The sequence below is a fragment of the Triturus cristatus genome, chromosome 4_2, assembly GCF_964204655.1.
Source record: "Triturus cristatus chromosome 4_2, aTriCri1.1, whole genome shotgun sequence".
In the NCBI taxonomy this organism is placed as follows: Eukaryota; Metazoa; Chordata; class Amphibia; order Caudata; family Salamandridae; genus Triturus; species Triturus cristatus.
The window spans coordinates 323,331,667-323,357,792 of NC_140586.1; the positions used below are offsets into that span (position 1 = coordinate 323,331,667).

General features: G+C 42.7%; 1 protein-coding gene across 1 annotated transcript in view; it reads right to left on the reverse strand.

Annotated features, from left to right (window-relative positions):
* The window catches only part of HMCN1 (hemicentin 1), a 1,072,905-nt gene that overhangs the window by 343,828 nt on the left and 702,951 nt on the right, over nucleotides 1–26,126 (reverse strand). Inside the window, exons 57-63 of the mRNA XM_085601687.1 lie at nucleotides 21,806–21,902; nucleotides 8,706–8,867; nucleotides 7,383–7,496; nucleotides 7,084–7,286; nucleotides 5,042–5,123; nucleotides 4,821–4,952; nucleotides 3,481–3,630 (exon numbers count right to left, since the gene is read on the reverse strand). Coding sequence (XP_085457813.1) covers nucleotides 3,481–3,630; nucleotides 4,821–4,952; nucleotides 5,042–5,123; nucleotides 7,084–7,286; nucleotides 7,383–7,496; nucleotides 8,706–8,867; nucleotides 21,806–21,902 — 940 coding nt within the window. The remainder of the gene's footprint in view (nucleotides 1–3,480; nucleotides 3,631–4,820; nucleotides 4,953–5,041; nucleotides 5,124–7,083; nucleotides 7,287–7,382; nucleotides 7,497–8,705; nucleotides 8,868–21,805; nucleotides 21,903–26,126) is intronic.

Below are 26,126 nucleotides of genomic sequence, written 5' to 3' on the forward strand. Positions count from 1 at the left end.
TTTTTGCCAGACTACTGATGCGCTTTTTCTTGGTGTGCCCTGGGTCCCTGCCAATCAGGTTCCCAGGGCCTGTGTTCTTTCCCTAAAACTAACCCAATTGACATCTCCGGCCACAGGTCAGCCCCTGGTAAATGGTACCACAGGTACTCAGGGCACTGTGACCAGGGAATACCTCTAAGGGCTGCAGCACTTATTGTGCCACCCTTAGAGGCCCTGTACCTTTGCACACACACACTGCCTTTGCAGACTGCGTGTTTTGGTGCAGAACAAAGCAAAGAGTCGACATGGCACACATCCCTGCCATGCCTACAGCCCACTGCCCTGGCATAGATCAGTCACCCCTCTAGCTGGGTGCCCAATGCCAGTGGTGAGGGTACAGGTGCATGAACTCTGTACCCCTACAGTGTCTAAGTCCATTCTTAGACATTGTAAGTGCAGTGCTGCCATTAAGAGTATATGACGCTGGGAGCTTGTCATTATGAGCTCCACAGCACCATAATGGCTACACTGAAAACTGACCAATTTGGTTTCAAACTTCTCAGCACATTAAACCCACACTGATGCCAGTGTGGGATTTAATGAAAAATGCACACAGAGGGCATCTCGGAGATGCCCCCTGAAAATGAGCCCACCACTACTGTCCCGGCTGAGTGGCTGCTTGCAGCTGCCACCACCAGACATGTTTCTGGAACCCTGGGTCGAGAGCCTGCTGCTCTCTGGGGCCTGAAACAATGCACATCCTGGGATGAGGTGCCAAGTCTCCTCCCTCAGGGTGGGCAGGGTTCACGAAGGGGAAGCTTCAAAGGCATGCCACCTTTGTGAACCTCCCCAGACCATTTGTTGCTTTCAGCAACTGCTCCCCACTGGTTCTATCCCCCACTTTGGGCGGGAGAGCCGGTGGAAAAAACAAGTGAGAGAAAGAGGTGTGCCTACTTCTGCCAACTCCACCCCTCATGTGGGGGAGGCGAGGTGAAGCACAACTCTGAGTCCCCGCTATCTTGTGGATGGCGGGACCCAACCAACCAGGGACAGGATCCTGCCCCCTCCCACTGGAGGGTGGCAGGATAGAGGGTGTACCCACCCAAGGGAAGGGACCCATTGGTCCCTGCCCTTTACCTACCTGTAACGCCCCCAAATCTAGTATTTAGGGGGCACCCTGAACCTTGCTTCCTCAGATCCAGAAACGACAACAAGAAAAGAAGAAGAAGGACCAAACAGCCAAGCAGCCAGCTAACAAGAGGACGATGCCCACTGACTTGGCCCCAGCCCTACAGGCCTGTCTCCCCTCGAACCTGCTCCTGCGAAATCCCATTGTGTCCTGCAGCCAGCAGGCTTGAAAACCCCGCAGGACCTGCCTGCCTTCACTTCCAAAGACTGCTTCTCCCGTGAACACTGGATTTGTTCGACTGCAAACTCTGGCAGCAGCCGAAAAAAGTGAATCCAGCCCACTCTGCACCTGCTGAACCCGGCCCGAGCTCGAGTGGAAAAACACCACGAGGAGGTCACCCAGGCGTTCCTGAAGTGAGATCCGGCGACCCCTGACCTGCCTCAATCCTCCAGCCGACGCCTGCAGCCGAAATAATGTAGGCCCCCCTAACCGCGACCAGGAGCTGGTAAGAAGATCCAGCCCAAAAAGGCACCCCTGCACCTGACGCCCCACGGCCTTGTGTGCCCAAACCAATGGTGCCTAACCAACCCTTAACTTCTCAACTTACCTCTCGAAGTGGTGGTCGCACCCAGAAGTCCTTCATCTCCCTGCTTGCAGTGCTTTTGCAAACCGGAGGTTCTCCATAGAAAACAACAGGGCACCTGACGTCGAAACAGCATTCTGCATCCGGCCGCCCCAGTGCCGCTGAGGGTGCACCTTTTGTGCTACTTTGATTCCCCATGTGCCCTGACCTAAACCCTAGGAGCTTTGCTCCTACAACCCGGTGGCCTGCTTACCAGCAGCCACCAACCTGAGGCCCCCTATCCCCCATTGGATAACATTGGGCCTGAACACTCTGCACCCGGCCGCCCTAGTTCCGCTGAGGGTGTAACAAGAGTGGATCACTGACCCTGGGGGACCCCTGAGTCTAACCCCAGAACCTTAACTCCCACAGTACCTGTGAACCGATAACCTGTTTTTCCTCCATAGGATAACATCGACAATTTTCTTCCAAAACGTTTCTGTGTGGAGTTTTTAAATCTAAAATTATTCTTTAAAAATCGCACGAATAACCAAAACGTATTTACTTACCTGTTTGCAGGAAATCTCCCAGTGCTGAATCTAGGTTTCCAGCACTCAGTTAGAAAAGTAACTTAACTGTAATTTACTGATAAAGCCTATTAATTTCAATGTACTGTATTTGCTAAGTATTGCAACCTCCTGCATCCCCTGTAAATCAAACAAAGTACAAGTTCTATTGCATTTTCAAACTGTTCTACATTCAGCAACTTATTACTGTAAAGTATTTAATGCTTACCTGTGCCAGGCTTGCTTGGTTCTAAAAATAAAACAACAGTATATTTTTTATCCAAAAACAATTGGTCTAGAGTTCAGTCCTTGAGTGTGTGAATTAATTTGCTGACTGAGTGTGTACATCAAATGCTTAACACTGTCCTCTGATACTGCCTTACTGCTCGACCACTCTACCACAAATAGAGAGTAAGGTTCTATCTAACTTTAACCTCTGCCTACCTCTGGAGTCACCTGGACGCTATACACACTATACCTCATTTTGGTGTAGTATATATATAGAACCAGTTTCCTACTTCCCTTGACCTATTTAGCTGACGAGCTTGTTTTGATGCACCTGCACACACTGAGTGGTACAGAGACCTGAGAATATTATGAGCAGCATTTCCAGCACCCCCAAAATGACTTGTTGCTCTCTACTGATGAAGAAATGAATCCAGAAACACATGTCTAGAGTTACACAGCACAGGCTGCCTCAACAAAGGTAAAAAAATAAAGACTACTCCTGAAATAAGTGTTAGCATACACTGCATTTACCATGATGAATTGGGGCAAATTTAGCACTGGGTTGTGAGGCAGTGTGCGCCCACCCTCCTTCTGTTTGAAAAGGCTACCTTGAGCTACTGAGCTGACGATCTTGTGTCAGCTCAGTACCAGTGAGTGGCACAGAGACCTGAGTAAACTGTGGGCAGCATTACCAGCAACCCCAAAATGACTTGTTGCTCTCTACTGAAGGAGGAAGGAATCCAAAAACACACGTCCAGAGTTGCACAGCACAGGCAGCACCAACACAGGAGAAAAAATAAAAGATTACTACTAAAGTAAGTGTTATCATGCACTGCATTTATCATGATGCATTGGGGCAAATTGAGTGCTGGGTTGTGAGGCAGTGTGCTCCCACCCTCCATATGTTTAAATATTTTCACTTTTCAGAGGACTTTTTTTTAATGAAAACATGCAGGATGTATGAAAATAAATGCATGACCACCGTGAAAAAGCAATGCTGTACCTCTGTCACGCACCTTGTATGCTGAGGATATATCGCTTCTGTGCTTTCCCTTCGATGTTGGAAGCAATGCATGTGTAAGTTCCACTATCTGCTCGCTGTGAGCGGGCAATCTGCAGCTTGTTGCCACCAGACAAAATATGAATTTCAAGAGAGTTTGAATTATCTGTAAGTACAAAGATTTAAGATAAAAATGTGGATTGTTTTGAACCCAAATAGACAAAACAACTGCAAAATAATATAGAAAAGTGAACTCATATCAGTGAAACTGTTCAGCAGCATTACACTCTACTGCCAAGGCGAAGCACATCCTTACAGTTAACACCCTATAACAGTTACAACTCCATCCAATCAAAACATTTGATTCCCATCTCATCCTAGACTGTTTAGTTATGATTTATAAGAACTCTACTTTTGGAGAGTGTCATCCTCAAAATGAAGCGTTTGAAAAAGACGACTGAGCTGTCAACTATTTAACTCCTTCATTTTAAACATCCAGATAATGTTCCAGACCTAGAAAATGTACAGTAATTTGGTTACTGGCAATTCCTCTCTGGAGCCTTAGAAGAATTAGTAGAAGTTGCAAGAATTTGTACTGATAATACTGCACATGTCCCACTATTTCCAAAAATGTCCCCAGAAGCTATTTGCAGCTTGGTGAGACTTGCAGTAATGATTGGTGGAGACAATCTTCCTGTTGGTTAGTCTTCAAAATCTCTGCATATGTTTGAAATATTGTGGACATTGTAGACGCCATTTCCATTTATCATATGTTTAAACATTGGGTCCGAAATATTTATTCAGTATGGGAATGTATTTTGTGGCAGAATTAGCATTACCGCAATAACCCAAACACACCAGGCTATATTATCTATCATAGGACTAGGAATGGCACAAGAATTTATTAGCTCGAGGCTAATTCCCAGAATTACTCATCAAGTTCTCTTTATAAACAGACAAAAATGCAATTTTGAGCTGCAATTGCTCACCACAACTACATGGTGTCATAAAGTCTTATGGAAGAATCAACTGAAAATAAAATTAGTAGTTGCTACAATACCTATCAATGTCATACAGATCTTTTCAAGATGATATAATTTTTCAAGAATGCAAGTATTATTTGCATACACATAAAAATTCCCATTGAGCTCCGGATTCACATTGAGCTCTGCTTGGCGGTAGAAAATGCTCCATTCATGCCAAAATCCTGTTGCTGGCCTCAAGACAGGAAACTTTTCTTCGATCTAATAACATGTAACTGTATGGAAGTAGCTGGAAGCCTTAGTGGCTTGTACACAGGTTAGAACACCCTACACTTACTGATATGATTCTAGAATGGAAGCAACTGAAAATTACCTATTGGATGGCCATTCTTTAGCCACGTCAATGTTGGTTGTGGAATCCCTGCAGCATCACACGTGAAGGTTACAGGGTTGCTGATGGTCTCACTGAGATGCTCTTCTTCAGGACCATCAATACTGGGAGGCACTAAGGTCAATGTATGAGAGGACAGAAGAGCTGAGTAAGAGATGGAATCATAGGCAAGAGGATACAGTGGACAGAGGTCAGGAACTCACCGTGTACATTGAGATGGAAGTTCTTATCATCCTGCCCTGCGATGTTGGTAGCTTTGCACACATACTGGCCTGTGTCGGACACCTAACAGAATGTAGGCAAGCACACATTTTGTTATGAACCATTTCAATGTTCATGACGAATAATGCTGTTGTGACAAAGTTTATGTTACATTTTGGGAAAGTGCAAGGGCAACATTCAATTAATTAATGTCAGAATATCATAAAATCTTGCACACATTCAGTTTTGTATTTATATTTAAAATAGCAATGCAAAATAATGTTTGTTTTTTATTCATTAGCTGGGTAGTTCTGTCTGACACAATCACCGTTTAAAGAATTTCGGGCCTTCCAACTTCAAAAACACATTTTCTATCCCATCTATAAGTTCCATACCAACACCAACCACCAGTGAGGTCAATGGTAAGCCTCTAATACACACCAAATTCGATCTTTTATTGGACAATTCTATTTTGATACAATCTGACTACTATAATATGTACTCGATTTACCACTGACAATAACTCCTTTACTTCTAGGTAGGATGTTTTAATTGGTAACAAAAGCTGGATGAAGGAAAAAATTATTCACATTCATAGTGCCAAGACTGATCTTGTCATCTTTTAATACAAAGGAAGAGAGTCTCTGCTCTCCTTTCAAAGCCCATTTCTCAACCAAAGTAAGGTGCTGATTCCAAATAGATTGGTAATGACTGGGGTATTTATTCCACCTGGTAAAGATCAATTCCAAAGTGTGCAACATTTACTGAGGGCCTTATGTAGGTGGGCTGGCATTTACCACTTCATAAATACCGAATCATACCGATTCGGTATTTATGAAGTGGTAAATGCTATGTAGGTAATTGGTCGGTAAATATTACCGATTCGGAAAAATTCGGTAATTACCGAATCGGTATTTACCGATTCGGTAATGAGGCATACCTTCCCATTGATGGGAAGGTATGCCTCATTACCGAATCGGTAAATACCGATTCGGTAATGGGGGAGCACATGCAAGGGTGGCAGGGTGTCACATTGACACCCTGTTGCACCCCTGATTCGGCCATGTGTGCACATGTGGCACACATACATGCCCTGAGGGCATGTGTGTCTGCCACATTGCACACATCTACGGGCAAAATATTGCATTTACACACATATTCGTCATTTACCACCAACTATTAGTTGGTGGTAAATAACGAATCCCCACACACACCACACAGTCCCCCTACATCTCATTTCTGTATTCGGAATTTACCGAATCGGTAAAATTACCGAATCGGTAATTTTACCGATTCGGTAATTTTACCGATTCGGTAAATTCGGAATACAGAAATTCTCCCCCTACATCTCAAAAGCCAAAATACCGGTCGGTAACGGTATAATTACCGAAAATCGGCCGTTACCGACCGGTATTTGGCTACCTACATGAGGCCCTGAGTGTGGTAAATACCATCTATTCATATGGAATTTGGAACACAAGCAATGATTGTGTTTTCCACACCAACTTCTGCATGTATCACAATTCAGCCTGTTTTACAAAATGATGATGGGTTTGAACTGTTGAAATACACAAAGGAAAAATTGCAGGAGTACAGTAATTACTTAAGTAGTCTGAATTCCAATTCCTGTACAGGCAGGAGTTTGTGCAGGAATCAGAGCTAAATAGCCCAATTATAGACATGGTCTAGAAGTCAAATTTGAGTGGGTTCTCATACTGCATTCTGAACTCAAGACAGTGATGAGTCGTGACTGTTAGTATAGCAGGTAGAATGAGAACTGATTTTGACTAATGACCTTTATCAGAACTTGAGACTAAACAACAAGTATACTGACATATGCAAGTGTGTTTACGGGGACGAAGAATAAATCTGAATTCCTCCTGCTCATAGGCTTGATTTTGACTGAAAGCAAATCACTTTGCCCAAATATGATCCAGAACACTGAAAAAATAAAGTTGTTCTTTCCTAGCTCAAGGGTTTGTGGTGCATGCCCTAAAAAAAGGTAATTAATGAAGAAGGTCCTGTTTCACGTCATGCAGGTTACCTCAGCTCCTTTAATCTGCAGCATCTGACCCTCTGCTAAGACCTCCACATTGGCAGACTCAGTGATCAGACGGCCGTTCTTATACCACGTGATTATGGGTGCAGGTACAGCATTCGACTCGCACTCCAGCGTAACTGAGCTCCCTACACGGGAGTTGACTACAGTAAGGGACTCTCCACTTTGATCTTTGATGCTTGGAGGGACTAGAAAAAACAACACAGTTAACTTGGTCAGTAAGTTACCACGGTCATTTACAGTCATATGCTATCAATGTTAGTGGTTTGATTTTGATGGCCAACCGTAAACCGTTAGAAAGATTCTCTTCTTATTTTCTCCGGCTCTGTTTATGGCGACACATACATATTCTCCACCATCTGGAAGTCTAGAGCGAGGGATCTGCAATGTTCTTCCTCCTGTAGCAAGCAAATAAAATAGTTATTAATTTATTTGGGTGAATTGTTGGGTACCTCCCATCACAGTGAGGTTGCTTCTGGCTGCATCAACTGGTATCATGTTAAAACAAGAACATTTGGATTTGTAATATCAGAGAGTTGGCTGTGCCAGTAGAGTCCCACAAAAGTTTAAATGGAAGCCTGACAAAAAAGAAAGCTGTGGACTGCTTTCTTTGCTAACTTTCTGCTCTAAGGTTCAGGGGGAGCTTTGTATGCTGTTGGGACTTTCACGTCTTCCCTTACATCAACATCTATATTTTTCTGTCACTTATTTGGAGCTCTTGAGTGCCAGATTGGGATGTACTTAGGGAACAGCATGCGTCCTTACCCGGAGCATGATCCCAAGTAGACTTGGAGTGGCAGGTAGAGCTTAAATTTCATTGTATGTCTGACAAGGACTCATGAGAGGACACATAATGCTGGTTTCACAGGACCAGAATATCAATGGTCTTGTAAACACTTGCAAACCTGTTTTGTAGCAATTCAAGCTGTCTAATTTGTATTCAATTGAGGCCATGATATGGGAATTACAGCAGATAAAACTCTGAAAAGGTCTCCCATGTCTTCAGGAACGATTTAAATTAATTTGATAAATTGGAAACAGACAACCTCTGACAAGGTGTCCTGTGTGTTTAAGAACCATTTATGTTAATTTGAATATTTGGAAATGGACAACCCTTTTGTGATGGAAATAACTGGAGATCAGAATTATAGGGAGGCATGCTACATTAGTTGAAGTCGCAGATTTTAGCTACTGGTGAGATGGAGGACTGGGTTTGGAGAAAAATGTAACATACAACACAGATGGGTGCAGTCTGATAAAGGATGGTAGTGTGCCCATTTGTAGTAATTACAAGGTCTCCCTGTATGTTGTCTGCCAACTCATGCGCATTACATCATTGAGGACTACAGCATCAGATGACTTTTATGGAGAATAATTGTCCAGTTACCTGGCTGGCAACATGAGTCCCAGATCCCAAAGTTCTTTGCAATGCAATAGCATGAGCAGAAAGAAGCAACAGTACAATCCAGAGAGCATACATTTCTATTGCACATGAGGGATTGATACAAAAACACGGTGAACCTTGATGGCCCTAAATAGCCCTTGTCTAGACTCCAAACATACCACCACATCCAACTTTCACCTGCATAGCAACTGTTTTTTCTTACCAGGTACAATGAGAGCATTTGTGTTCAAGTTAATTGGTTTTCCATTTTTCAGCCAGCTGAGGGCAGGAGGTGGGAAGCCGATGACCTCACAAGTCAGTGCAATAAAGTTGTTCACCACGACAGTCAAATTCTCAGGGTTGTCACCAATAATGCTTGGAGGAACTGCGAACCAAAAAAGGTTGATTACAGGCTCTGGAGTGACAGATGCTCATTTAAAGAAACATAGGCTACTTGTTCTGTGTTCTGTGTATATCCATTTTTATTTTAAAGCTCTCTTTAAGATCCCCGTTCTAACCATTTGTTGTACAAACTTTTAATTCACATTCCTATACAACTTGTATTGAAACAATGCACTCTTTTGGTACACCAGCCTCTTATCTGCCAACATTTGTGGCTGGAAAGGGTTACCATGCAAAGACTCTACTATGCAAATGTGATTAAAATGGGAAAGTTCAACCAATTAGGGAGGTATACAAAATCTTACATTGGCAATGCTACTTTGGGGGCAGCCCACTAGCTTTAACTGCAAGGTAAATCAAAAGAAGTTTATATTATTTATATTTTATTTATTTATATATTTTTTAACAAGATTTTTGTAAAAAGCTGTATGTTACCATTGAGTTTGGTTTGGAAGGAGTGGTGAAACCTTGCAGAATAATGAGCGCTGGCCATGAGCTCCTTTTTAGACTTTGTTTATCTAATGCAAATGAAAGGTCTGCCTTAAGAATTACTCCCAGATTCTTCATGTGTTGGGCTTGGCTTAGAGCTGGTCTCAGGATTGGGGGCATGAGGATGGTATTTTGTTTGTCTAATGCACTGCATTAGTTAAATCTAAAGACTCACTCCACATGGAATGACGTTTTTGCACCCTTAAGAACCATGCTCCATTACCCAATTTGCACCAAACCTAGCAAAACGGTGCTCAAATATCAAGGCAGGGAAATGCCAATCATAGCACAAACCGTTCAAAAATTCTATGGTTGATTCCAAAACATGTCACTTTAGAATTTAACATGGATTTTCCTTTAGCAAATCAATCATCCTGCAAAAGTTCAAAATATCTGGACGAATGTTCACTAAATTTTAACATCTTGTCAGCCTGATGGTGATTCAGCAATTTCTCTTTGAATTGGAAATTTTTTGGCAAATCATTTTTGAGATATCAGCAAAAATGTAACTGTTTAGTAGGACTTGCTAGTGTCGTATACTGTATGAATTGCTAGCAGTCATAGGAGAAAACTAAATGAAGAATTAAAAAAAAGCAGTGGGGGCCTTAAAAAAAAAGAGTTCAGAAAGAAACAATGACAACTCCTTCATAAAGCAATTCTGTTAACATCATCAAAGAAATTTGAAACTTTATTAAAAACACTGAGGAGCGTCCACTGCACATGTCAAGCAATAACATCAATGCAAGCATATGGATGTAATATGGGAGTACTTACATACAGAAACATTGCATAACATTAAAAAAATCTACTGAAACCAGTACTACCCCAGACTTGGAGCATGATAAAGACAGGGACCTCTTAATAATTTGGTTAATATCAAAATCTCATTCCTATGGAAAGGCAGGGAAATAACCAACATCATCAAGGCAAGCAGACACAATAGCATTCTGGGCCCCCAACGGCTTACCAACAATAATCTTTAAACACCACTCCACTTATTGGGGAGAGGCATTTAAAGGGCCTATTTAAGAACTGCTACATGGAAGGCTCCGTTACAGTGCCATGGAATATAATTTAATTACTTATGATTAATTCTGTACATCACTTTTAATAGTTTTTAAATCATATTAAAACATTTTACGTTCTTCATGGGGAAGTATTACAAGTACATTAATTAAATAATTAATTCAAAATAAAAGCAATTGCGCTGTTGCATTTTTGCTTTTGTTTTACATTTTACATAGATATATAAACGTTATTTATATTAATAGTTTACATAAATGTACGGCCGGTCACAAATCCATCAAAAGACTGCCAAAAGCGATAATTGAAAACGCACACACTCGGGATTCCGGTTTTAAAAATGTATTTCTGCAAATAGGCCATTGCCATGCCCAACGCATTTCTGTCGGGTAACTCGAACCTTTGAACTCGGGATAGTTATCGAACCATTGACAAACTATATATCATACTTATAAATAAAACCTAAATTAGCATGTATCATAGAAGGACATTACTGATAAAAAGAAATTGAAACTAAAACTAAACCAACCTATAAAATCAAAGTATAAACAGGGTCACAGGATTTATAATATTTTTTTCACTATTATGGATTTGCCACATTTACCACCTAATCCATAATCTGCTGCATAATGTACATTTTTTAACCAAAATAAAAATGTTGTTTCCAGCTTCAACAGTTCAAAAGTTACTAAAAATGCAGTGGCAAGTGTTTGCTGCTCAGTGGAACACCTTTGCAAAGATTGACGGGTCCCCTTTCTGTTGCTGATTGCTACATTTGAGTGTTCACCTGCTACTAATGAAGTGCAACCTATGACCAGACAATATTAGCAAGTGTAAAAATGTCAAAATGATGAAGTAATACTAGGCCAATATGTGCTGCATTATGCCACATAATTTGCCTTTTCGTGCTGCATAGCTGAGCCAACACTGCCACATAATTTGACCCTCAACTGCTGCATAATTCCAGTACCCCTGAGTATAAACAGCCAATAAAATCAGACAAACAAATCAATATAAAAAAAAGGCGAACTAACTTAAACAACTTAATACCGCAAAAACAACAAACTCTGCAAGACAAGGAAACTCTGCCAGATTCTGTGACCAGACCAGAAGAAATATATACATCCCAAAAATTACTTAACCAAGTATCTGAAACTTATATTTAAACAAAAATGTACTAGTAATTAAACTTAAAAATGTAGAATAGCAAATAATTAATCTAACACTGTCTAACTTCTATCTCTTTACATGTACTTTCTAAAAGAAAACACTACTACGACTTGCAAAAGTGATAAACTGCCAGAAAAACAAATATCACAAACCAGCAAAAAGATATAACGAAGTAAGTATCCATAAATGAATAACAAATTTAAAACTCACTTGAATGGCGAGTAATAATAAGCCTAACAACCTTAACCTCTACAAATGACCAACAAAAGTTAACATTTCAAAGAAAGCACCTGGTCCACATTAGAACACCTCCAATGAAAAAGCTGCAAAACAGTGTGGGACATCTAAAAAGTACATGTAAGTATAAAAAATACAAGAAGTTGCATAATTGTACATGCAAATAACGAACATATAAACTTGAAAATATTATATATACATATATATATATATACATATATATAATGCAAGAAGAGTTGCCCCTAGTTGGGATGCACTCCCAGGTGAAGATTACGCCAAAGCAAGGGCACACGCCATGAACAAAGTCCTTTTTTGGTTTTCTGCCAGACGCGTTTCACCCACTTGGGTTTTACTGGCGTAATCTCCACCTGGAAGTGCATCCCACCTAGGGGCAACTCTTCTCGCGAGTCTGCGGCTGCTTTATTGATGCAGCTAACTGTGGAACAGGAGGTGCCTGTTATATGCCGGGGTGCCGGCGCGAACATCAGCAATCCTTTTAAAGACATTTTTTTATGTGAGTGCCGGCAGCGACCCACTTGGGTTTTACTGAACTACCAGTCCCAGAAAGCATGGCTTTAGGTGGTTAAGCATAATTAATTGAGCATAATTATTACGGGGATTTACTGGTGGTTGCCGCACGCCGTCACGTCACATGGTCTGCCACTGAAGAGGGCGTCGGCCCGAAACGCGTCTGGCAGGAAACCAAACAAGCACTTGCAGTGCAATAGGTCTCGCATTTGTGAGAGTTTCAGGTATTGGCATTGTAAATGATAATGCCTTTTATTTATGTGTTTATAAACCTGCAAGCGGCATTTACCCACCGCTTGCAGATTTTCTAAAAACATAAATAACAAGATTGGACCTTATAGAGGTGGGAACTTTATGGATTATATAAACCCACAAGTATCTGCCAAGCATAATTATTCCAATGTGTACATTTCCCAGCCATAACTTTCCATCCCTGGTCTAGCCAACGTTAACATTAACATGAATATTGAATATTTTAGCCCTTCTTGGGAAGAAGAGAGAACAGGGAGATGAAGAGAGTATGGTGTTTGAAAAGATAGACAAAAGGAGAGCGGAAAATATACACATAAAAAGAAGGAGCAGAGTGGGAGATAATAACAGAAGGAGGAAACTGGGCAAATAACATAAGTTAGAACAGGAGAACTAGAGAAGGAAAGATAGGTGGAAAAGGAAATAAAAAGGAGAAAAAAAAGAGGGAACGGAAAAGAGACAACACCGAAAAAATTAAATGAGGAGAAATAGTGAAGAGGAGAGCAATGGTAAATGAATGCTTGAGTTGTTGGTGGAAGCTTTTTTCCTGTACAGAATGCATACTTTTATTAATGATGTTTAATATTCATTTTCTATGAAACATTTTATTCTAATATTTATAAAATCTGAAAATATGTTGATTTCTAAATAGGGTGGATTGGGACGAGACAGACCTTTTAACTGGAAAGATGTTAGTAACGAATTGCATGTTTCTTTGCCTGGGAGGAAAGTTCAGCTTGGGTCAAACATGTTTTAGTGCCTTTAATAAGGACTTTCCTTTCCACCATGCACTAGAGTGCCGTGTCAGATCTGTGCACTGGGGTCCCATCTGCTGCGATTTAATCAGTGAACAAAGGAAACAAGCTGTCAGTATTATGCCATGTGCTTGTAAACACGAATCTGGGCCACAGTGCTAATAAGTACTTAATAACAAGAAGATTGCTGTTTTTCTTGCAGCTGCCAACACATTCGCCGTTTATTAGATTCCTACCACTTGTATGTGACTGCAACAGGTTCTTCAGCGAGCATGGAATGGCAGCCATACTCTTGGCAAACGGATAACCATCAAAACTGGGCAGTACAAAAAAAGAAGAAAAAAAACAGTATACCAGCCCCACATTTTGTTCAAGAGTGGGTAACTGGGATTTATTAAGTTGTTTTTTAGTGAATAATCTGTTGTGGTAGAAATCAAACAGATTCCAAAATATTGGTTACCAGGCGACTCCATGATAGCAAAGATGCTTTGAGGAATAAATGAGGAACAGGTGTGGTCCAGGGCTAAGTCTTAAGCCTCGGAACCTGGCGGTCATTTCATCTCCATTGCCTCCGATTGTAAATATATGTCTAATGTACACATGAAAAGAAGGACCTTGTTACCGCTAGAATTGTAAATTTGTGCCATATCGGTCCTTTATAATAAAAATCGAATATGTTCTGCTACTTCCAGTTTGGATGCTCGTTAATGGTACCAATTATTGTAAACCATCAGAGTGCAGTAACTGGTAAAGTAAAGCTTGCGACTTGAAAATATGCCCTTGGTGTCATGTGGTGTGAAAGTTATTACGTAAACCAGAAGGCTAATTATTTGTTTGTCAACCGTTATGTCCCCAGGCACCCGAGGACGTGCCAGCCTTCTCTGTGTGTTATCAGCCTTTGGAGTCCGTTAAAGTGTATGTTCACTTGATTATGATTGTCTCATACGACCGGATTAGCGCTGCCCCCCACAGCTCCACATTTTCGTGCAATTGTAGAACAATTCTACCCCTATTGAAGAGAATGCTTTTATTATATTCGTGCTGGAAGTTTTCTGTGAATGAATAGTTCTCATAGGGTCATCATAAGTTGTGAGATTTCAAACATTGACTATTGTGTAATATAAATCGACACTGAAATGGAGAGGCGCATGGTGTGTGTCTGTGTGTTAGGGGTGTTCTAGTTAACAGGGAGCAACATTTTACTGCATGCGCTGTCTCAGCACAAACCGACTGTTATTGTAGTTACCGCCATATCAGCTGCTGGGCCCTGTAAACGGATTTGCTTTCGAGAACAATTGAAAGAATAGTGACTGCACAGTTAGTTCTCTGGTGAATTTTGATTGACTGACGCTCTCTTCCCATCCTCCTTATGCACACCCTCAGAACAGTTTAACATGTGTGCCATACATGGTATATTTACCAGATGGCAAACAAATTAAACGTGGCAGTACCTAACTACCTATCCTTTATGAAATCACGTCAGAAGCATGCCTCCTTATTCAACGAGAAGGACACCACAACCAAGAACGAGCCCGTGAGTGGTGCGCGCGCGCACGACACAGCAAGCAATCTGTTTTCAAATATTGTGCCCGTGTCTGGGCACGATAATGGAAAACAGATGTCGGCGTGCGGGTAACAGACACCAATAGGCCATGGGTGGAGCAACGCGACCGCCTTTGGCCTATTGCGTGCTGTCTTTCTAAAAAAGACGACCGCAAACGCCAATACCGTTACCCAAAAGGAATCGCACACGCATGAGCGTGTGCGATTTCAGGGTCCATTTTGGAGCCCTCCACAAAAGGGCTCTCGCCTGCGCGAGCAGTGCTGCGCACTGCATCGCTGCTAGGTGCGAGCCCTAAAAAGGACTTTGTTCATGGCTTGTGCCCTTGCTTTGGCGTAATCTCAACCTGGGAGTGCATCCCACCTTAGGGCAACTCTTCTTGCGTTATATATATATATATTATCTACTGGCGGTCGCCAGTAGATAATTATAGTTACAACCTAGTTTCCATAGGAAATCCGCAACATTCTATTTCGCCGGTTGACGAATCCTCGCAAAATTTTCAAAATAGGTGGGGCGCTCCGCTCCGCTCCTACCCTGAAAGTCTCGGGGTGATTCGTCAAGCGGGGGCCGAGAAAAAGGGGGGGTCCCAAAACGCGTTTTCCCCATACATTTTTCCATAGGACCTTAGTCGAAGGTACAGCCCGAACGGCTGAACAGAATTATGTGAAATTTGGCAGAGAGGTAGCCATAAGGTCAAGGAAGTGCCTTTTGAAGGTCTCGTGTAAATCTGTTCAGAAAATAGCATTTAAAAGCATATAAATATCTATACGCGCGCACCCTGCCGTGCGCGAGCGCAGTTCTGATTAGTTGTTAGATGTCGGTAAACATTCGAATCGGTCGAAACCAGGAAGTGTCGGCCGCCATTTTGTCTCTCGCAGTCTGAGGGGGTGAAAAACAAAGGTGGAGAACATGAAAAGGGGGCAGGGTGGACAGTTCCTGACCCCCTAGCCTTTGTCAGGGGGTCCCAGAAGGACCCCCAAGGGCAAAAAAAAGATTTTATTTTTATTTTGAAAAATCGCGGAGTGCGCGCACTGTGCGCGCACGCTGAAAAAACAAACGTAAACATTTTTTTTTTTTTTTTTTTTAACGGAAAATTAACCGTGGTTCGCGCACTTTGCGCGCACGCTAAAAATCCCATAAAAAAAATTAAAAATACATACATAAATTAGCATTTAAAAAACCTTTGAAATTCACTGAAAAAACCATAGGTTTCACACACGTTATAGTTACAAATTAGCATTTAAAAAACCTTGCAAATTCACTTAAAAAACCATAGGTTTCACACATGTTATAGTTAGCTGGACATTTCACTCGTAAAAAACCAATGAAATTCCCCCGTTATAGTTAGTGCAGGCAACTATAACTCACACGACCGCAATCCTCTGCTGATGACGTCAGATATTACATCACTGATGACATATGTGTCTTTCTGAAAAATAAATATTTGTAATATATGTATAGCTAAAGATTAATGGAAGAAGACATGGGTAAATAAGAGTCTAAATACAGTGATGTCATATCTGACGTCATCAGCAGAGGATTGCGGTCGCGTGAGTTATAGTTGCCTGCACTAACGATAACGGGGGAATTTCATTGGTTTTTTACGAGTGAAATGTCCAGCTAAATATAACATGTGTGAAACCTACGGTTTTTTAAGTGAATATATATATATTTATATACATTACATATATGTATATATGGGTGTGTGTATACATTTATATATACACACACCTATACTTATATACTATTACGCTACCATCAGATACAATGACAGAGAGAGCCAAATACATAACACTGCAGAAAGAAAAGGAGTTACTAAATTATATAAGCTACACCAACAACCAGGAAAGTGCATCAACAGAAAAAGTAATTTGGAAATGTAGCAAATAATATTCTAATGCATGCTATGGGAGGACGTCTACAAAAGATGATGTCATTCATGTAAGAGATCACAACCACCCCCCCATGTGACAGAAATAGAAGTAAGGGAGGTATTGCAGCATATAGGAAAGGCAAGCAGTAGCTCCCAAGAACCCACAAACAAAATCCCAAAAGATATCCCCAAACACATCACAGGCCAACTACCACCTATACCCACTTTAAAACATTTAATTGCACAAACTAAAAAAGCCACCAGCAATACTCCTGCCTCCAGAAGATACCAAGACATAGAAATACCTGAACATTTAACAATGACACAGTGAGGAATCTTTCCTTTTATATGACAACCTAAACAATGAAAACTGAATCCTAATATTCTCTACTGCAAATAACTCACTAAAACTAATTTACTGTCAAACATAGATGATAAATAGAACCTCCAAAATGTGTTCCAAGCCATATCCTTTTTATATATGCCCAACTACCAAGTAAACAAATCTAAACTTCCTTTAAACCACATTAAACCTTAAACAAATAACAACTACCCACAAATATAATCATAGACTTCGAGAAAGAAATGATGCACATCATTTTAGAAATGTACTCCCACAAAGCCATACAAGTCTGTCACTCTCCTTTCAATCAAATCATATGGGTACACCTCCAGCAATCACCAATTACGACTGGTGGTGCAGCGCTGGGTCCCCCCACCGCTGCACTACCAAAGTTGTGTTCAGACCGCCTACCAAATTAGAAGTTTCCTCCTGTTGGCGGGCTGGTTTGCCTCTAAAAATGGGCATCGCAATGGGAATGCGAAAAACAGTTCCTGCACAGCATGGACTAAAAAGTCCATACTGTGCAGGAATTGGGGCACATGTTGTGCCCCTCTGTGCACATCCCCATGCGGAGGACGCATAGTGGGCGTTCCCTGGCAGCTGCGGCGAGGCTGAGGCGGTCCCACTGCCCAACTCATAATCGGGCAATCGTGGCCTGCCAGACTCGTCATCAGGGCCCATGTTTAGAATATTCTACAACCACCCAATTTGCCTTTAAAATATTTTTTTTTTATAGAATTAGCCTATGCCCCTGTCACAGACGGAGCTACCCTCTACAATTTACAAATAGCGAGCTCTTTCTACAAACAAAACGAAGACAAACTAAGCACCCTAATGGAGTATCTCACAGACACTGGGGTTGACAAACTGCATTGCTCCGGACATAGACGCCTATCCAAATTCCAAAAACTTTGGTGGAATGTTTATGGCAGAACCTTAGCACAGGAAGTCGAAATAATTATGCAGTGGAAGTATAGTACAATCAGTGCTTAATTTGAAAAAAAAAAAAAAGTGCAAAGGCCCTTGTCAGGAGGCCACTGCATCTTGCAACACCCATCGCCCCTGCCTGTTCTACAAGGGTGACAATTTGGACTATTCCAGGCCGCCCAAAGCTATAAGGATGCTTGGGCGGATGGTATTAGTCATTTTAACTGCATAAATAATTATTATACAGCTATTGGTGTGCTCATTTCAAAATTAGACAGATAGCTCCAGCATGATGCTGGACTGTTAGAAGTACCGGTGCTGACAATTGAGTGGCAGTGCCGAGCAACGAAACCACTGGCTCAAATTAAGCACTGGGTACAATGCCTCCAATTCACACTAGGCAGAACCGGACCTACACTCTATGGGCCTGATTCACAAAAATAAGGACAGGACTGTCCTATCTTTTTATGTGCAGAGGCCCTGCACTCATGAAGATGGTACTAGTAAATCCCATTGTGAATAGTAAAAAATCATAAACATACAAAAAAGTGTTTGAATCAAGCTCTATAAATGTATATTTATAAACTGAATTTATCACATAAAATGAATACAACACATAAACCACAGAATTCCAAATAATAATCCCATAATATTTACACAAACAATAAAATGTAACATTTCTCACCCAAAATAAATGAAAAGAATAGGACTTAGGGCCTGATTTGGACTTTGGCAGTCCGACCGCCGGACCGCCGTTGCGGTGGTCGGGTGAACGCCGTCAAGCCAGCGGCATCCCGAACGCCGCATAGTAATTTTGCTGACAGTGTTGCTGCGGTGGTACCATGGCCGCGACATGCTTCGGCTCATAGAGAGCCACCAGCACATGCCGCCACCGAGGACCACCACTTGCATGTCTGTGCACTGTGTACCATGCACGCACAACAGTGCAAGCAGAGGGGGCACAACATGTGCTCCCATGCACACATCCCATGGGAAAAATTGCCCTGGGGCCCTTTTTGAGGCCTCTGCCCTGCCTTTCTGCAGAACATTTCATGGCGGGGTCCTTGCCATGAAAAGGTTGGCAGCAATGCGGGCCATGATCAGCAGCGTGGTGCAGGCATTGGCACGGCCACCATTGGTCACTGCTTTACCCACAGCTGCGGGATCCAAGATCCTTGTGTTTGCAGGGGGCTTGTGGCAGTCCGACGGCCATGGTCGTGATCGGACCTCCGAGGAGGCAACGGTCAGACCTCCACCGTGGCTACAGTGGTCTTGGGACTGCCGTACTCGTAAAAAGGCTACTAAATACTTATTGCATGGTCACCCCCTAACTTTTTTTCTGTTATCTGATGCACTTTGACTCTGATGCAGTATGCCCTGGATCTCTGCCAATCAGGTTCCCACGGCCTGTGTTCTTTACCAAAACTGTTCCATTGCTCCCTCAATTGGTACACCTCTGGCCCACATATAAGCCCCTTGTAAAATGTACCAGTGATACAAAGGGCCTTGTGACCCTAGAAGGGTCCCAAGGGGCTGCAGCAGGTATTGTGCCACCCTAAAGAACCATGTACCATTGCAAACTATGTGATATGGTGTAGCTAAACAAAAAGAGTCAACATGGCACACCTTCCTAAGTGCCATGCCTACACCCTACTGCCTGTGGCATAGGTAAGTCACCCCTCTGGCAGGCCTAACAGCCCCAAGGCAGGGTGCACTATACCACAGGCGAGGGAATAGCTGCAGGAGCAGTATGCCCCTACAGTGTCTGAGTCCATTCTTGGACTGAGTTTGGTATCAAACTTTTCAGCATAATAAACCCACATTGATGCCAGTGATTACATTATTATAAAATGCACTCAGAGGGCATCTTAGAAAATGACCAGCTTCTAGTGTATTGGCTGACCAGTCCCTGCCAGCCAGCCACCACCAGAGAGGTTTCTGACCTCATGGGGTGAGAGCCTTTGTTCTCTCAGAGGTTAGAAACAAAGCCTGCTCTGGATGGCAGTGCTTCTTACCTTCACCCCGCAGGAACGGCAGCACTCTGCGGTGAGCCTCAAAACCTCTCACCTTGTGTTCTGCTGATTTGGGCAGCTCCAAATAGTGGAAATGCCCGCCCCCCCATCCCAGTCCACTTTTTGGCGGCATAACAGGCAGGAAAATTAGTAAGCAGAGTAGGAGTGTCCCCCTTAGCTTGGCACACCCCTAGGGTAGCCAGGAGCCGAGGTGACCCCCTCTATTGATAATTCTCCCATCTTGGTTTGGAAAATTAAGCCCAATAGGGCTAGGTATGTGCATCTGTCCCCAAGGGGAGGGGGCACCCAAAGGGTGTAGTCACCCTATGAGAAAGTAGCCATTGGCTACTGCCCCCCAACCTCAGTAACACCCTTAAATAAAGTATTTAAGGGCTTCTCTGAATCTTGTTTCTCAGATTTGACGACCTAAGAAGAAGAAGGACCCAAGAGCCGTGTAGCAGCGAAGTAGGAAGATGGCAACTGACTTTGCCCCGGGTCTACCGGCCTGCCTCCTGCCTTCATCAAATTCTCTTTTCTCCTCTGTACACCAGATTTGTTCCACAACAGTAACCTCCAACAAGGATTCCGGATCCAGGCGGATCTGCGAACCTTGCAGAACTCTGCACCCTTCACCCACGTCCCGAGTCCAGGACGCGCAACAATCCAGTGACATCTCCCCAGCGATCCCATGCACCCGCATCCCACCGGCTTTGGGGTGCCCAACCGATGGTGTCCCAGCATCCCTCTACTATCCAACTCACCACTCCTGTCATTAGATTCCTTCAGCCAGTCTTCTGGTCCCAGCCTGCAGCCGTTTTCTTCAACCAAGGATCTCCATTGATTCCTACAGGGCACCCAGCTCCTTCTTTGCACCCACCCGCCCCTGTGCCATTGGTGGTGCCGTCTTGGTGCTACCTGTTTGCCCCTGCAGTGCTGACCACAACCCCCAAAGCCTGTGTCCCTTAACTGCAGGGACTTACCCGCAACCGGTGCCTTTTCGAGGTACCCCCAGCTCCAATAGGCTAACATGGGGTCCAGTGACTGCTGCAACCAGCTGCCCAAGTCCCACTGGTGGTGCAGTACCTACCTTGGTACGACCCTTGCCTAGTGTTGGTCAAACCCTCCAAAGACTGAACTTGTAAGTTGAAATTACTTACCTGACTTTCCTCCCATAGGATTGAAGTGGTTCTCTCTGTTTTGCACTAAAGGGCCGATTACGAGTCTGGCGAGCCTCAGACCGCCAGACTACTACTTGCACCATATGTCTTGTTTTTTTTAAATTGTGCTTCAATAAAAAATGCTCCTTGCTGTAAGCTGCTTAAGAGGGAAAAACTGGGGCAGGAGGTTTGCCATGTCATAGTAGGATGGCTGACCTGTCGGTGTTTTAGTGTGTTTTACCAAAGATAAAACCCTAGTGCAGGGGGTTTGTCCATGGTAAAAATAATACTTACTTTGAGTTTCTTGCCCACAAGTGGACTTGACGGTCCTGGACAGGGAAATTGCTGGTTGACATGGCATTAGATGGTCTATTCTAAATAATGGAGAACCTCTTACAGATGGTTGTTGATCTGAGCTTTATGAAATCCATATCTCTGAACTCTAAATTAAAGAGAGGAAGGAAGAGAGATGGCTGTACAAGACATCCACCAATTTTTGGCAGATGTCCCATTGCTATTTAACTCTTAATAGTTCTATAGCTATAGTTCAGTAGCTGAAGCATTTCACCTCAAACAAATTCAGAGAAATCTTACCGTCGACATTAAAGTTGAAGTTTTTTTTTGAACTGCCAGCGATATTTTCTGCCACGCAGACGTATCTCCCTGTATCAGTTATTTGAGAATTCAGAATCTAAGGACAAATAACAGGCTGTTAAACATTTTATGATAGTTTGAGAATTGGTGATATGAGATAGTGATGCATTTTTAAAACATGATTACATTCACTGATTTTTATGGCACCTTAAATAAATCTTTATTGCTGCAACCACTATCAAATATTATGGTCCAGTGAAAATCCCTGAAGCAGCAAAGTGAAATTATATTTTTAAAACAAAGCTACTTTGACAAAAAGGAAAAACAGGTATTGACATGTGGGTATATTTTTTCTGTTCATTTTGCAAATTTCCAGTCAATACAGGAAAGAACGATAGGATGGGAATGATCTTATTATTCTGGAGCAGACAACCTTCACTATAGCATGATCCTCTCATGACCGTTATCATTTCTTAAGAAACGCCACAAAACTCCTTGCAATGTGACTTCCTTGCATTTTATGAGAACAAAAATCAATATGCTTAGCATTATCGATCATTAAAATTACTTACCTGTCACATCTGGCATGCCCAATTGTGTCGCAACACCCAAGTGACCACACACACTGAGGCTAAGAGTCCGATTGCGAGTTTGGCAGTTGAACCACAAGGCCACTGCCAAGGTGGTTCTGAAAACGTTGCTGAGCCGGCGGCATTCTGCCCACTGTATTAGGAGTTTCCCGCAAGCCTGGAGGTTGCACGGCAGTGGAGTCAAGCAGGATTACACTGCTGACTGCTGCACACAACCAGAGCATCATCCCAGCCTGTCGGGTGTATGCATATTTTATAAAATTTATAAATTTTGTGATAGCTCTAACCCAATCCAAAGTTATTGTAGCGCTTTGTATGTGCACCAATGACATACATTAAGTGCACAATGACCCTGAGGTCATATTTTCAGCAATTTACATGTCTTTCTGCCATCTTGGGCATGGCGGTGTCCCTGCCAGGAGAAGGTCGGTGGAAAGGCAAGTTGTAATTTAGATAGCAGTTCATATTCCTGCACCGTCTCAATTGACTGCCTCTGCCTCTCCTGCGCAGTAGCGGCAAATGTCAAAAGTGGAGGCGGCCTTGTGGTGATCTTCTCGCTGTGTTCGTAATCCAGCGGTTGGACCACCAGGGAAGTCGGTGGTTGGACCACCGAAAATCGTGGGAATTTCCTTAACCACCAAAGTCATAATTGGGCCCTAAGTGCTGGAAAACAACATTTCGACTCTCTTAAATATTGTGGTTGCCTGAGTGCATCACAGCTGTAGACAATTATATCTGGTTATCTTTCAATGATCCATGGAATCCTTACAGGTGCACAGGTCTGGGTGATTATCAAAAACATTACAATGCATTAGATGGTCATCTATTGGGCATTATAAGAGAATTCCATGCCACTAGGGGCCTTTGGATAAATTACACCAACTATTTATTCTCTATGTATGCAGAAGACATACTTGTTTGTGTCAGAAATCCTTCTAAAAACGCCTCTCCTCTAGTTTGAAAGGTAATACCATATTCCGGGACTTCATATTGTAATTGTAATTGCATTAATATAGCTCTTACAACTCCAGATGAGGCATTGAAGTGCTTTATGCCGGGCACCACACTGCCCTGGCACCCAAGGTTAGTGGCTAGTCCAAATTTATTAGGATTAGCTTTGCATGTTCAAACACACCATTCCATGCAGTCATTCAAGTTTCTTCATGGTGGACTAAATTAATTAAAAGGGGTTATTTTGTATCATGGGGGGGGCTCATGCACATGGTTGGCGGGATTAATAGATGATTTAGAAAAGATTAGGTATTGTCAGTGTTCGAAAGTGGATTATTAGTAGGAGCAAATGTATATCTGCCACTGGCAATAAGGCTCAGAATAGGTCTTAGAAAAGTATTCCTATGCTCAAACCTTGGTAGCTTGGCTGCAAGCAGGAAGGCTTAACTTTAAAGACAGGTATGTAAAGCATTAAAAAACACCAATTCAGTAAATAATTAAGACACAATACAAAATAAAAATACAACACCAATTTATAAAAATAAGAAATATTTTTATCTTTTAAATGACACCGAAACGAAAAAATCCACTGTAGGGAATTAGAGATATGAATGTGTAAAGATTAGTCACTTTCTAGTGCTTAGAAACCAACAGTGCCCCTTTTGGTCATTTCATTGCCTCTGACAGGGACACATTCACATTTAGCAATTGTTCTGGAGGATCTCTCACCAGTCTTATGCAGCCCCTCCAGCAGGCTGGATCCTGCTAGAACTCCTTCCTGAAGTTCTTCTTGCGGGTCACCAAAGTGTCCAACACATCTCCTAGAGGGTCCTTGAAAGTGTGAGACTTCAATTCCCACAATCCACAATCCACTTGGACAAAACCCTAACAAATCCACTGGTAGTACTCCAGGTTGAGGATTCTTGGTGGTGATGTTCCAGGTGAGTTCTGTTAAGCTGTAGCTTGCAGGGAGTCCACTCTTTAGTCCTTTTAAAGCAGGTTTGACCCACAGGGCTGTAGGTTCAGATGGTGCAAAAGGCTCAATCTTCAGAGTGCAGGCCTGGTTAATGCAAATTAAACTCTTCAGTGTAGACACTTCTGATTCTCTTAAGGTTCAAGCAGCAGATCTGAGGGGCTCTGCCCTTCTCAGATACTTATTCCAATTTCTCTGGGTCAAGCAGGGGGTCACTCCTATCCAATGGGCTGCAGGGTACTACCCAAAGGCCTGACCAATTCCTGCAGGGTGTGCCATTATTTTGTCCCAGAGTGCACCAATTCTTCCAAATTCATAGGGGCTGATTTTTCAGCAGGGAGAGAAGAGCTGGCCAAACACACCCCTAGGATGGCTAATCTCCATAGTCTCTCGCCCTTGCATCTACTCATTCCTTCCTTAATCCTAGCATCTGGCTAGGGGTCAAAAGAGTGGAGTTGTAAATGACACTAATGTCTTCCCCTTCCCTTGAAGTCCATTGTTTACGACTCCTCCCCCTGCTCTGGCATTCCTGTGCAACAGGACACTGCCCTCCCAGGAGTGCTGGTCAACCCCAGGGGCTCTTTATCACCTCTTCAAAGAAGCCTGGCTAATCCACTTAACTATGACCAATCAGGACAGACCACTGGAAGGCTGAATATGGGCTTAAAAACAAAAAAGTCTTAGAACTTCTTGTATGTACATTTTAGGAGAAATTCAACAATATAATGTTGGATTTATTAATACCATTCTAGGGAGTCTTTGAATGGCATGTTTAGCCTTTTCCTATCAAGAGTTATTAGTTGATAACTTCTTGCCACTTAACCTATGTGGCATGGGATTTGCAATGGGAAAAATGACTTGGGCCATTTTTCCAGCACCAAGGCTTATAAAAACATATTTTATAAGTACTCTACATATATCTACAGGACCCTCACCACTGGAACACCTAAGGGAGAATTTAGGGGTTCTGAATATGTACAAATATTGCAGATCCTCCCTCAACAGTGCTCCTACCACTAAAGTCGATATTGGGCAGCACTTTATCACAATATGGGGAGTGAAATGTGCCATTTCACTTAACCCAGTGCATATAAAACTCATTTTATAAGTGTCCTCCTTATAAATACCTGACCCCCACCCCTGGGACACCTAGGGCAGACCCTGGGGGTACAAAATATTCCCAAACATTGTAGGTTATCCATTGTTAAGTGCCCCAAACACCAAAGTGGAGTTTGGAAACAATTTACTTTTTTTTTTTTTTTTTAAAGATTTTATTGTGCACAAAAAGGGTTACAAACACGGGCCTACAACCACCAGGGCCGGCCGCTAGTAGTCGAAGTGTTCCAGCATATCAGAAAACAATGACTGGCCCACAGGGGCTCCGCACTATCACAGTAGATCAGACTGCACATAAGGGAAATCAGAATACACACTTTTAGTATAAATAACAACAAAAAAAGAAAAATACAAAAATACAACAAACAAGGCGAAACGACTTATGAAGGGCGGCGAACACCAGCCGGGGGAGTCAACACCCAACCACCCGAGGGCGGTCAATTAAAGAAGACCTGAGAGGGAGGGGGGGGACACGAGAGAACCAAATCTGTACTCCAAAGTACGAGATACACAAGGAACCCTCAAGGATCAGGGGGACGAGGCAACCCCGGACGTATCCACCAAAGGGGGAGCACAGATAGACCCACGATACGCGTTCCACTGCCCCCAAATTCTACCCCAAGCCCCCGGTTTACCACGAGCCACATACACCGTTTTCTCCCTGAACATGCACCAGTCCATGTTCTCCTTC